The sequence below is a fragment of the Carica papaya genome, chromosome 5 (genome assembly GCF_054855325.1).
Source record: "Carica papaya isolate Zhongbai chromosome 5, ASM5485532v1, whole genome shotgun sequence".
In the NCBI taxonomy this organism is placed as follows: Eukaryota; Viridiplantae; Streptophyta; class Magnoliopsida; order Brassicales; family Caricaceae; genus Carica; species Carica papaya.
The window spans coordinates 35,487,821-35,502,354 of record NC_142313.1 but is presented as its reverse complement, the minus strand read 5'-3'; the positions used below and the strand labels follow the sequence as shown (position 1 = coordinate 35,502,354).

The 14,534-nt window shown below is 33.2% G+C and overlaps 1 protein-coding gene across 7 annotated transcripts in view; it reads left to right on the top strand.

Annotated features, from left to right (window-relative positions):
- Window positions 1-9,424, top strand: part of ABA3 (molybdenum cofactor sulfurase (LOS5) (ABA3)) — a 93,174-nt gene extending 83,750 nt beyond the window's left edge. For 4 of the 7 annotated variants that reach the window (XM_088220428.1, XM_088220430.1, XM_088220429.1 and 1 more), the window contains 4 exons: window positions 6,759-6,982; window positions 8,208-8,350; window positions 8,720-8,830; window positions 8,943-9,424. In XM_088220428.1, the coding sequence (XP_088076554.1) occupies window positions 6,759-6,982; window positions 8,208-8,350; window positions 8,720-8,830; window positions 8,943-9,047 (583 nt within the window). In that variant the 3' untranslated portion in view covers window positions 9,048-9,424. Of the gene's footprint in view, window positions 1-6,758; window positions 6,983-8,207; window positions 8,351-8,719; window positions 8,831-8,942 lie in introns of those variants that run through there. The other 3 variants (XM_088220426.1, XM_088220427.1, XR_015819323.1) reach the window with 3 other exon arrangements.
- The last annotated feature ends 5,110 nt before the right edge of the window (window positions 9,425-14,534 follow it).

Below are 14,534 nucleotides of genomic sequence, written 5' to 3'. Positions count from 1 at the left end.
TTTTTCCTTGATGGATGGGATTCTTAAGGCTTTAAGGGGATATGGGTATGTAAGATTTAGGGAAAGAAATTCTAAATATTTACATACATTTCATTACATAGAGTTAGAGGTATATATATAACGAAGAAAGATCTATATATGAAAATATAAATCACTCTATTAATATTAGAAAATCAACTAATATACATAAGAATATTTCATAATATATTTTGTGATATTCTAACATTCTCTTTCAAGTTGAAACATAAATATTGATCATGCCCAGCTTGTTACAAAAATATTCAATTTAAGTTCCATTCAAAACCTTTGTGAATATATCACTTAATTGTTCTCATGTTTTTGCATAATTGGTAGAAATCAAGTTCTCCTGAATTTTTTCACGAATGAAGTGACAATCAACCTCAATATGTTTAGTTCTTTTATGGTACACCGGATTTGAGGTAATATAAAAAGCAACTTTGATTATCACACCAGAGTTTTGCAGATAATATGGGATTCAAACCCACTTCCACTAAGAGGTGTTGTATCCATAAGACTTCACATGTAAACTGGGTCATAGCTCTGTATTCGGACTCTGCACTGGATCGGGATACAATAGTCTGCTTTTTATTCCTCCATAATATCAGGTTCTTATCAATGAAAGCACAATAACTTGTAGTGGATCTTCTATCAATTTTAGATTCAGCCCAATCAACATCTGCAAAACATTTAGTGTGAGTGTGCGCATGATTGCTAAAAAGTATACCAAGTCTTGGAGCACTTTTTAGGTAGCACAAAATCTATTCCAAAACCTCCCAATGTTTGATTGTAGGTACAGACATAAATTGACTAACAACACTGACAGGATATGATATCTGGACGAGTCACTATGAGTTAATTTAGTTTCTCAACTAATCATCTATACCTTTCCGGATCATCAAAGGGGTTACCATCATCTTTAGTAAGGTGTACATTTGGTACCATTGGAGTATTATACGGTTTAACTCCCAACTTTCCAGTTTCTGCAAGTAGATCAAGTACATATTTCTTCTAAGATGAGAAAGTTCATTTCTTGTTTCTTATTACTTCTACTCCCAACAAATATCTTAATTGACCTAAATTTTTGGTGTGAAACTTGGTATGTAAGAATGATTTGAGAGAGTATATTCCTGCACAATTATCACCTATAATAACAATATCATTAATATAGACAATAAGGAGCATAAGACCAGCTGCTAACTATTTATAGAAGACCTAAGTTATCACACTTGCTCTTCTTCAACCCGAATTCTAGAACTACTTCAATAAATTTGTCAAACCACGCACGAAAACTCTACTTCAACTCATATAAAGATTTCTTCAAATAATAGACTTTTTCATACTTCCCCTAAGTAACAAACATAGGTGGTTGCTTCATATAGACTTCTTCTAGAAGATCGCCATGAAGGAATGCAATGTTGATATCTAACTGGTATAAGAACCAATTGTGGGATGATGCAATGGAGATAAATAAACGGACATATATAAGTTTTGCTATTGGAGAGAAGGTATTAGAATAATCAACTCCATAAGTTTGAGCATACTCTTTTGTTACAAGTTGGGTTTTAAGTCTTACTACTGATCTATCTAGGTTTAATTTGACTGGAAAGATCCATTTGCACCCCACGACCTTTTTTTTTTTTTTGGATAAATCCACCAAATCCCAAATATAATTTTCATTGAGAGCATTTATCTCCTCAAATATTGGATTATGTCAACTAGAATTATTCAAAGTTTTCTTAACTGTCTTGAGTATGGAAATGGAATCTATATAAGCAATGAAAGAAGTAGACGAGGGAGACAGATAGTCATATGAAACATAGTTAGCAATGGGATAAATTGGCTGAGGAATGGTGCACTGACATTTACCTTTAGACCAATAGAGAGATCAAGGTCTTGTGAGGTAGAATCAGATGATGATGGACTTGATGCAGGACATATCATGATTCTGTTTTCTTCTGAAATAAACATGAACAATCGGTGGTAGTACTTGGGTCAGAGGCACACTAACACTATTATCGACTTGCTCAAATAAGGTTGGAGGCACATCATCTAGAAAAATACTATTATTTGTTTGCTCAGCAGAGGCACTTAGTATAAAACTATAAATGAGTCACTCATCGTCCGCCCTCTAATTTATAAACTTAGACAATGAGGAGAAGAACGATGTGTTTTTTAAAAAAATCACATCAGTTGATACCAAACATTTATTGAAATTTGCAAAGTAGCACCGGTATCTTTTTTGAAAGCGAGCATATCCAAAAAATACACATTTTAGGGTCTTTGAATCCAATTTTATCACAGTATGTCGCACATCTCGCATATAACAGATGCTACCAAATATTTTAGGTTGCACCGAAAACAAACACTTGTTTGGAAAAATAAGACTATAAGGAGCATTTTCATCAAGTACTGTAAATGATATACGATTAATTAAGAAACATACTGTGGAAACAGTATCAGTTCATAATTATTTAGGGAATTGCATTTGGAACAAGATGTCTCGAGCTATCTCAAATAAATGTTTGTTATTTCTTTCAATAATTTTATTTTGAGATGGTGTATTAATATACGAGGATTGGTGAAGGATCCCGCGTTTGGTTATATAGTTCTGAAATGAGTCTGACATATATTTCTTGGCATTATCACTTCTCAATACATACACAGAAATGTTGAATTATGTCTTAACTTCAGCACAAAAAGCACAAAAGTGAGAGAATACTTTAGAATGATTCTTCATAAAATATATTCAAGTCATTCGAGAAAAATCATCCACAAAAGTAACAAAATACTTAAAATCTGTTTTAGATGCAATAAGACAAGGGTCCCAAACATCATAATGAACCAATTCAAAAGCGTACTTAGCTCGTCTGTTGACTCTTGGATCTAACGGGTTGCGATGATGTTTTGCATACGACATAACTCGCAATCCAGCGAAAGTATATCATATAACTGAGAACATAACTTCTTCAACACGGGTAGAGAGGGATGTCCTAATTAACAATGAGATTCAAATAGAGATGTAACACTAGAGCAGGTAATCGACCGAGGCACCCAAGTATCAAAGATGTAGAGACCATTTGATATATTTTCTTTACCAATAATTTGTTTTGTCGTAAGATTTTGAAGAACACAGTGATCACAAAAGAATGTAATATAACAAGTCAAATTTTTATTCAACTTACTCACAGAAATCAGATTGAATACAAGTTTAAATAGACTTAATACAGATGACAAGATAATAGATGAACTTAGTTTTGTAGTCACAGACTTCACAATATTATAAGTCGATTCATTAGCAATAGTTACAGGAAAATGTGTTTTGTGTGGTCGAAAATTAAAATAAAAAATATTAGGATCACCTGTCGTGTGATCTGTAGCACCAGAATCAATCACCCATCTGTTTGAAGAAATAAGACATTTTTTCTTTGATTCAGAAAGAGAAAAATTTATTTAACGATTCCTGACACCAAGTGAATTTAACATATTCGTCAGCTGAAATCATAACAGTTCTCTCGAAAAATGAACTAGCAGTAGCAGTAACAATATTATCATTCTGTATCCTACTATTCTGCATTTTTTTACAATACTGTTTTATATATCCTTGTTCATGACAGTAATAGCAGACAATATCCATTTCAATTCAAGAATTATAAAAAATATGCCACCCATAATACCCAAAATACAATAGTAAGAGATCCAAAAAATATTGTAAATAAGCCAAAAATTTTGAGAAAATAAAATACTTCTTCACACACGAAAATAAAGAGAACCACACTGCCACAACCGGAGTTCATGCACCGCCGCATGCGCCGCCGCCGGAAATCACCAAAATTCCCCCTTTCAGCCAAAAATCACCACATAACCCTAATACACATCCTAATCTGGAATGACGCTTGCGGAAACGCCCTAAATCGTGCCAGAAAGCGGAGAATCGCTTAATGTTGCGCGATATCCTCTGACGCAGCTTTCCCTTCTTCGGCCTTCTGGTTTCGTGCACAGAACTAACCGACCGAGCTCCTCTGTGCCTTCTTTCCTCGAACGGGAATCCAAGACGCACGGGGATGCTCTCCTTCGGCAATCCCACTGTACGCAGCCTCAAACTGCCACGCGATCTGCTTCCTCGACTTCTCCTGCGTACACTACTGTGCTAGCTGCACTCTGAACTAGCCGAATATCAGTGGTTGTCTTCCTCTGATGTCGGGAATGAGTTGTTCAACTCTTCTTTTAATTTGATGTAATTTGACGCCTAAAACCCTAACCATAGCTATAACTCTGATACCATGTAAGATTTAGGAAAAGGAATTTTGAATATTTACATACATTTCATTGCATAGAGTTAGGAGTATATATACAAAGAAGAGGGATTTATATATGGAAACATAAATCACCCTATTAATGCTAGGAAATTAACTAATAATTACATAAGAATATTCCGTAATATATTTTGTGATATTCTAATAAGGTGAAAGAAGAGGAAAGTTTTCCTTCAGGAGGGCAATCCACTCGAGTTGGAAAGATTTCTCATTGGTAGGAGGATTTGTTTTCCCCTTTTCCATGGTTTCCTCTTCCATTTGGATTATGGTGCGTGTACTGTCATACTCGTGGTCTAATAGACTTGTTTTCTTCCTCCTTTGGCTTGGGTTGTGTTTAGAATGATTCATGCTTTCCATGATTCCATCATGAGGTTTAGAACCTCATGAGACTAGGGCTAAACTATCTGTGAAGTAGAGTTTTAGTATGAGCCTCTTTTTCTCTCTTCCACAGTCACAATGAAACTTACCTTATTGAGTAATAGCATTTCCTTCTTTCCCAAGATTTGGATTCGTACTTGATTATATTCTTGATTTAGTTCTACCAGAAACTGATATGCACAATTGTTTTTTCACAAATTTTTTGAAATGAGCTACATCTCTAAAGCAATTTATGGTAAGGTTGTGTTATTGGTCCGGGTCCTACTACTAGTTTTTTAAAATATTTGGAATATTTACTAGATAACTTATTCCCTTACTAATAGACCACATCTTTACAGTTAGGTCATAAGTCTGTACAACGTCCTTGACTTTAAAGTAGGTTTCGCTGATTGTATCCCATACTTCTTTTGTTGTGGGCGGAACATCAAGATCTTGTTTATTTCTAGAGTCATGGAGTTCCAAAGTCATACCATAATCATAGAAGCTTCTTTGTCCCAAGCATCAAAACTAGAGTCTCTGGATTATGGGCTAGATTCATACTAGAAGATGACTGAACTTACCTTTCTCCTTGAGGATAATCTGGATTAATTAGGACCTACTCAAATAATCCTTACATGTAAAGCTATAGGCAATATAGAATTGCTGAAATGTGCTGATAGAATTCCCTATGTGAGAGTGTATTCTAGTGTTCTAGGATATTACCTCCGACATCTTTTGGAAGTTGTATGGCAAATAAGACCAATCAAAAATTCACAAGAAGGATTTTACCAAGAGGACACACGATTGTGTGCATATGGCAGCTGGGAAGCTCTTGGCCTGCAGACTTGTTGCTAGAGCCGGCTAGTGTTTCTCTTGCTGAGAAGAATGCTGGAAGGTCAGTAGGGCAAACTAAAGTAAAGGGGAGTGACAGCTTGCGAACAGATGCGCAAAGAACATATGCTCACAGGATAAGTGCACAAGGGGCAGAAACGTGTTTCTGCAGGAAGGGAGTTGCGGTTGTGCTGGACAGGCACATGGTTCTGGCAGTTGTATTGGAAGACACTCAGGAAGAGAGTTGCGGCTGTGCTGGAAATACATGGAAGGAAGCGGCACACAAATGCGGATGAAGGTGGAAGTTTGCACAGCTGATGACAGCATAGAGAGAAACGAGATGGTGCGGCAGACCAGAGCAGCCAATCTGTGGTCACTGTGGCGGCTGAGCAGTAGAGGCGGAGACTGTGCATCTAAGCAGTGGGATCAATGCACACAGGAGGACCTGACCAGAATATTGGTGTAAGCTGGATGAAAGGCCAATCTTGGCTGTTGGTGATCGGCAACTAGTGGTGGCTGAGATGCTGGAACCAGCAATGAAGGCTGCTTTTTATGGCTTGTTGCCGGTCTGTGGTGACCAACTGTTTTGCTAATGGAGGGAGGTGCAAACGGTAGTTGCCTTCCGTGAGTTTTTTCGGTAATAAAGGTCAAGTAGAGGTTGTAAAGATTTCTTAGTGTAGGGATCTGATATTATTTTAAGAATTTATTGAATATCACATTCTTATATATATAGGTTATCCAGAGTATAAAGAGAAATAGGTAATTAGTTACACTTAACTATATAGAATGTACTTTACTCTTCTACCCTTTAATCTAATTTTCATAAAATACATATCTTTAAGAGTGTTATTAATTAAAAGCTACCTCCCATATTTGATTTTAGTATAGAAGTGGAAATGAATTCGGCGAAAACAGAACCCTATCAGAAGCTGACAAGCCTTAAATATTATGTTTTGGTTAACCTGCATTTTCAAAATAATCTTTTAAGGCCTTCTATGTAGGGCTTGAACATCTTAATGTGTTTTGGAATGTTACACTTGCGCGTGTTTGTTGAACCTGAACGTTTTGTTCTAAATCTTACGGTATGCTTGTACTTCTTAATATGTGATTTCTTTCAAGCATTTTCAGTTGCCATTTGATTGCCGTCTTCTTCATCTCGTTAACTGTGTTTCAGTATAGAATGCGTAATGTCCATCACATTATCAATGTATCACAACTGTTGTATCTTTATTACAGTTATGAAGTTCATAGTTATGGAAATGAAGTAAATGTATGGTTTAGCAATGCAATTGGACAACCTTGTGCTTTGCTGCGGTCCTCTGATTCCAAATATTGCTCGAACAAGAAAATTCTGGGCCTCTGTAGAGATGTTGGAAGCAGATTGAACTTCACCAATGAAGCTCAGTTTTTATTAATATCTGAAGAGAGTGTATCTGATCTCAACAAGAGATTAAGCTCAAGTATGTTCTTACATTTTTTTCCTTTTTCGTCCTGTAAGAAGCTTAGGTACATACACAAAAATATGCAACTATATAGGGGATGTGTCAAAAAGAAATATAATTTCAAGTTGCTGTATCTGAGTTCCATTGCTCAAAACAGGTTTAGCTTCTCTTAATGTTATAATCTATATCTGAAATTATATACTACTAATAATAGTAGGGATTATGCTAGTATATTTGGAAACAGTTAAAGATTCGAATAAGGAATCTTCAGTATTATACAACCACATACATCCATTTTGTTTCTTAAGTAAATAGTAGATTTTCCAACATTAGGATGGATAGTTAACGTTTTCTTTTCTTTGCTTCTACTATATATTATGATTTAATTTTCTTTAAGCAATGAGAATAATTTTTTGAGTGAAGAGTCTCCTAGAAAATTACACAAAGATTATATTGAAATTATAATTCAAAAATGAGGACCTTGAAATATATTGATCTCTAATAAGAATTCGTTAAAAAATCTGAAATAAAAATCCCCTACCCGAAAGTTTTAACCTCACTCAAACTGAATGCTAATATTAAAGAAAGATTTAGCATTTAAATATTTAGCAGTTGGCATTTCTGATTGATTTGGCATAGGTTTATGTCCTAGAAATTATTTAGGAATATGACAACACAGGAAGGTTGAGCTGTTTTGACTGTTCTGGCTTAGGAGTTACTTTAGGATTTAGACAAAGTATTTAAGAATCAGACATATAGGAAGTTTTTCTTTAAATATCGATCAGATCATACAAACTGGAAGCAATAGCTATAGCCTTCCGTCTATATAATATGTCTGTAAGCTATTTCATCAATAATGATCAGCCAAGAATATCTCTAAAAGAAAATGATGTTAGTGTACCCAGCCATAAGAGATTGTAGTTTTTTCTGAAGAAACCTCAAACCTAATTTGACAATGGCCATAAAGGATTCACCAAAAAGAAAAAGAAAAACAACAGCCATAAAGGAAGGAAATCTGTGAAACAAGCAGGCACTTGGTTCAAAATTTCAGGCCTAATCAACCCATAATTGGATTCCGAACTTTGGACGATATCAGTAATTTTATATGATATCTTTTATACATAATCATTAAGTTCTCATTGAATAATTCTACGGATGTTGGCTCTTTTCTATTTCTCTTTTACTTGATTAACTTGCTGCCAACTGGCTTTTACTGTTCAAATACATGTAAACCAACAATCAGTGACAGCAGATGTACAGGAAGGAACCAGTGAACCAGTCCAAGTCAATCCAATGAGATTTCGACCTAACCTTCTTATATCTGGTGGTGAACCTTATTCTGAAGATGGATGGACAAATCTTAAAATTGGGAACAACTATTTCACAGTATGTTCTGGAAACCCCAGTTTTACTACTACTGAATCTTATATGTGAAGTTTTTGCTGATAACCAAAAACTTTTCATCTTATTTTTTGTCTACACCATGGTAGATATAATCCATGACCTTTTAACTTAAATGTTTAATTTACTCTGATGTTAATGACATTTTGGACATTTCTTGTCATATATCTTTGGGATACGGTGGAATTCAAAAAGTTAGATATCCCTATTTAATATTGATTTTTGTTAGTTTGCTTACCTTGGCACATATTTGTTTTGCTACCTTCATGAAGGACACGAAACAATATAATAAAAGAATATGCTATGGATCACTTTGTCTTTAACAAGCCCCTTTTTTTTTTAAACTTTTTCTAGTCTTTGGGTGGATGCAACCGATGCCAGATGGTCAATTCTGTTTATCAAGCTGGAAAGGTGTGGAAGTCAAGGGATCCTCTGGCGACTTTGGCATCATACAGAAGGGTGAAGGTTAGTTATAGTACTTTTTTGCTTTTCTTGTTTCTGGACATGAATAGTTGGAAAATTATATTTCTTAAACCTTTTCATTCCTTTTTTCTGTTGTTTCTTAAAATGCAATCAGGGAAAGATTTTGTTTGGAATATTGCTGAAGTATCATTTTTGCACTGAGTTTGCTCTGGAAACTGATTCATGGCTTCAAGTGGGGCAAGAAATGCATCCAAATTAAGTATCTATCTTAATGTGTATATATATGGTCAGATATACACCTAATGGACTACCTACTTACAAGGCCATATAAGGTACCAAAAAGAAAAAGTTGAAGCGGTCCAGTGAAAATGTAGCTTACCAGTAAAACTCCAACAATATAATTGAGGGTCAAACATGTTGAAATAGCTCTATCTCTTGATTGGATACTTTTAAGTGGAATGCCTTACGAGCAGAGCAATGAAAATGATTATTGTTAAGAGGAAACCCTAGTTTACATGCTGAATCTGTTGATAAATCTCCTCGGCAGTTGTCTTGTGGAGCACTTCAATGTAAAATGGTGAATAAATAGTATGCCATGTACACAAATTCTTGTGATAAATGAGTGCTTTCTCCAAATGTTAGGCATCAAGCTAGTTTTATATATGTTTTGTGATGGTTCGTATGTGCATATTTTATATACGACCTCAATAGATACTTGGATGTGGAAAACATGAATTAACACCCATGGAATGACCTGCTTATTAGACTCTTCTTGATATGCATAAATTGAATACCAACACTGATTTCACAATCTAACTTTTTCCACTCGTTAAATTCTTTTGAAGTAGTATTTCTTCCATTTTTTTCTTATGTTACAATTTTTTTAGGATAAAACTCAACGTCTATGGCTCTAAACAAGATGTTAGGTACCTAGCTTGATTTTGAAGAAATTAAGAAAGAAAAAGAGTTGCAACAGAAGTAGAAAGGACTTTAGGAGAAGATAAAAGCAGATCTAGAGAGAAGAAAGGTAGAAAATATAGAAGAGAGAGGAAGAACCGTTGTAGAGAGAAAAGTTGTGGTTTTTATTTAGACTTCTTGTTTTTTCTCTATTAAGATTAAACAGTCCCTGTATCTCTCCAATGACACCTCAGCCATACACTTAACCAGAGTATCATCTTACACTAATTTGTTAAATTCTTCTATAATATCTACCGTTACTAAGCTTCCAAACCTCCTGCATAACTCTTCCATAAATATTTCTCATTCAAACAATCTATGGTTAATTGCTACTGAATGGAACCAGATTTTAGCTTTGCTCCCTAAATATAGTGAAGTTCTATGTAGTTTATTTTCTTCCGCAATATTAAAAACTTGAAAGTATTTAATGCATCTCCTAATCCAATTCCTTGGGTTTTTACCCTCAAAGTAGGAATATCTATCTTTGGGATAGGGTTTCCCATGAGGTTACCTCTCGGGCTCAGCAAACTACTAGCCTGAAGTATTCCTTGATCAACATTCAAAGTGGAGACTGAGTGACTTACCTTGATGGGTGTGTCGCCCAACCACGCGCCACCTCATTACAGTTCTGTAAGCTGCTCAATTCTTTGATTAAAGAAGATCATCCTCTGATTGATTCGTTTCCTAGTTTGCTGCTAGGAATCATAAATCTCATACATAAAATTCGAGAGTTGCTGTTTCACTTCGCGCATGTTTTCCTCTAGGGTTCAAAATTTTCGAGGCTTACTCACCTTGGCTTTGTCCTTGTTTTTTGCCATAATGACAAAACTTGTAAGGGCCTCCTTGGAATCAACCTGCTCTACTACCAAGTTGTCAAGTACCTGGCCTGATACATGAAGAAATTAAGGAAGAAGAAGGGTTGCAGCAAAAGTATAAAAGACTTTAGGAGAAGATAAAAGAGTAGATGTAAGGAGAAAGGTTGAAAATACAGAAGAGAAAGGAGGAATTGTTGTGGAGAGAAAAGCTGTGATTTCTATTAGACTTCTTGTTTTTTCTTTATTCCCTCAATTTCTCTCTGCCTTATTTATTTCCTTCTAATAGGAACAGAGGAGATAAAAACAATTAAGATTAAACAATCCCTACATCTCCCAGTGAGACCTTACTCACACATTTCGCCTGGTCAGCCATACATTTCACCTCGTCCTGACATAAGAATGGATATACCATGAGACCAAACAGTTGGGGGTGATGTTCGATTTCTACTTACATAAGAATTACTTTTTTCTTAAGGGAATAATTTAGAAAAAGCACATTTCCAGGTTGAATATAGCTATATTAGTGTTTCATTAACTTTATAAGTATGACGCCTCCAAGACCAAGCACAGTCTAATAATCTTTTGGACTCAAGCCACTACCTCTCAAGAGTTTAACCTCAAGTTATTTGCAATTTGTAATTTGTTTTATGTGAAGTTCAACAATCATAATCTTATTGATTTGAGTTTAAGATATCACAATATCTACTACTTAAATTTTTCATGATTTCATTAAGGTCACACATTACATAATCCCAAATCACAATACAAGAGTTCATAACATCTAATTATACAAGTTGGAGTCATCGAATTAGCACGTATTTTTATACCATTTATGATGCCCTAGATCCAATCACTACTAGCACAATAATTTTTCAATAATCTTAGATCTTTCTTATGTGGGTCTATGATATCACAATCTCTATTATTCAAATTCTTTATATTTTCATCGATACTACACATTACGTAATCTCAAGTCATAATCAAAAGCTCACAAAGTCCAAGGTCGTACAAGATGGAGCTATCGAATTTGCATGTATTATAATATCATTTGTGATGCTCTAGATCTAAGTATTACTAGTGCAATAATTTTTAAAACTCAAATTACTGGTTATCAATAGTTTAAGTTCAAGTTATTGCTAGTATATTATGACATGAATTTTTGTATGGAGTTTAACAATTATATATTTTTTTTATGTCACTTAAATGTTTGATGTTCTCGTCAAGATCAAATATTACGTAATTACAAATCACAATTCAAAAGTTCACAAGGTTTAAGATCGTATCAACTGGAATCACCCAAGTGTCATGTGCTCTACTAATACCATGTATAACACATAGGCCTAATTACTACTAATTCAACAATATTTCAAATTTGAATAATCGATCATCAAAAATTTAAGTTCAAATTATTAATAGTATATGATTTGAACTCTTATATTAAATTCAACAATCATATATCTTTCTGAATTATTAAATTTTTAAGAATTACTTGATTGATTATCAAAATTAAATATTTTTATAATAAAATAACATTTTTGTGGTTAGGTTTAAAATAAGAAGGTGCTTAGGAGGTAAATGGATCACCATGAAATGAAGACTACTAAAGTAGTAATATTATATTCTTTGGTTTCCTTATTTGTTAGTCATTTGAAAAAAAAAAAAAAAGTAACATGGAATTTTTTAGCTCATTTGGAAAAAACCTGATGCAAGTGAAAAAAATTTATCTTGTTTTCCTGTTACATGATAGAGCATAACAGGGACTAATTGTTTTCCTTTTGGAGGAGCTCTTTGTTGTTTGCATTACTATTCTATTGCTGTGAAACAACGATGTCTTCAGAAGAAACACACGAAACGTTCATGTAAGGAAATAAGAATACTCGGATAATCTAATTACATTTTTGTTCGCAAATAAATTTATCAATAAAGAAACTGAAGATTTAGAGTAAATCATCATAAATTTATTAACTCTGTGTAGTCATAAAATTACAACATATTAGGAAACGCAATTAACTTTTCAGCAGAAGTTTTTTATTTTTAGCGGATATTTGCTATTGTGATGGCAGACATCAAGATTTATCAACATGGAGGGTGAGTATATTTACTTAGAATGACTGAAATCAAATTATAATAATAAAAAATAAAATAAAATGTAATTTTTCAATATGAATGCAAATAAGATTTAAAGATAAAGAAATTAACTAGATTTATCTATTTTCGAATTTTTTTTAATTGAAATTCTGTAGAACTTATCTTAAAAAAAGTAGACTTTTATCTATTATCAAATTAAATATATTTGGTCGTCCACAACTCAAAATTTAATTATCTGAAAGCCCCATATGTATGCCCTATTGTCTTTAGAATATGTCAATCTAAATCAAGATGTTAAAATTTGAAAAAACTAAAGTACTTAATGAATTTAGAGCTTTGTTATATACCATCTTTTACATGCATGTGAACTTAAACTTGCCATCAAAAAAGTACTCGGTTCAAGATCCACATGATGCAATATATAAATGTGAGGAAAAGAAGATAAAATATCTTGTGAGCCCCTCCAACAATTTGCATCTTTTTCAACGTAGTTATATTAATTTTATATGTATTTTAGTTTTATACTTTCAAACTTTATCCAAATGAGTCCCTCACCTTAAGAGTTGTTTACATTCTATTAAAATAAAACCTTAAATAAGTGGCGAATAATGTGGCTATAATTTACCATACTAATAAAATTTAACACGAAGCAGTATTTACGTTTACGAGAAGCTATAATCCCTTCCTTTAATTCGTCAAAACCCTCATACAAAAATAGGTCTCCAAAATCCATAAACTCTAACTTCATCCTTGCATCGAAAATCTAATGGTAACCTTTGTAGTGATTCGTCTTCTTTACCTTGAAGAAACCACAACCGCCTCTGCTTCATCTCCCCTCACCTTAATATATCCGTCAGTGGAAATTGATGCAAAGATGCTTGTGAGAAGTAGAGAGCAGATGAAGCAATGAGCAAAAGAAAAAATGCAGGTGGGGTTGGGCTTATTTATATTAGAGTCTTATTTAAATGATAGTGTTTGAAGGAAAAGTATTGTGGGACATTTGTTGTCTTTGCAATATTTCAAGAAAGCACTAAGAATAGAGTAAAGGAAGACAGACATTATTTTTTTTGTTTTTGTTTTTATTTTTGTTTTTATTTTCATGACTAAAACAGAAAAGGTTGAATGTGTGAATCAAATGGTCCATACTAAATGCATATGTTTGCATTTGCATGGATATAACTTTACATTTACAATTCGATTTTTAAAATATAATTTTGCATGAGAAACAATGTAAGTTGATTTTATGATACTACTGAGTCTGATGCATTCTATACAACACTAGCAAGCACACTACTTATATCATTAATATAGATATGTAAATCTGAGTATCGTCCCATGAAAATTAACTTTTATAAACAAATTATTATACTAAAAGTTGTATTTGAGAAATAATATTTGAATAAAAGTAAATTATAAAACTAAATAAAATTACAGAAAGCTAAATAATCATAGTAAATCAATCAATAAAATAACATTAGAGCCTACAGTCTTCCTAAACTTGCCTAAATATCAATATTGATAATAAAATATGTGTTAAGATTGATGGATTAATTCTAAAGTTTGATTAATCTTATTCAGAAACATAACATTTCATATTTAAATGAAATTTTTATTCAGATACTTTAATAAAAATCTAAATATAATCAACTAATTATCCGATTTTATTTAGGAACACGAATACATGTCACAAGTCAATTTCAGATTATTTATTCGAACAAATCTATTATTAAACATATTATATAAAGCACTAATAATCATGCATTCAAATTTCATTAATTAAAAACTCTAACTTCTCTATTCAACACATAATTAAGGAATTCAATCAACAAAATATCAACACAAACATTAAATCTAGAAAACAAAAACTAAATTATATATCATTAATC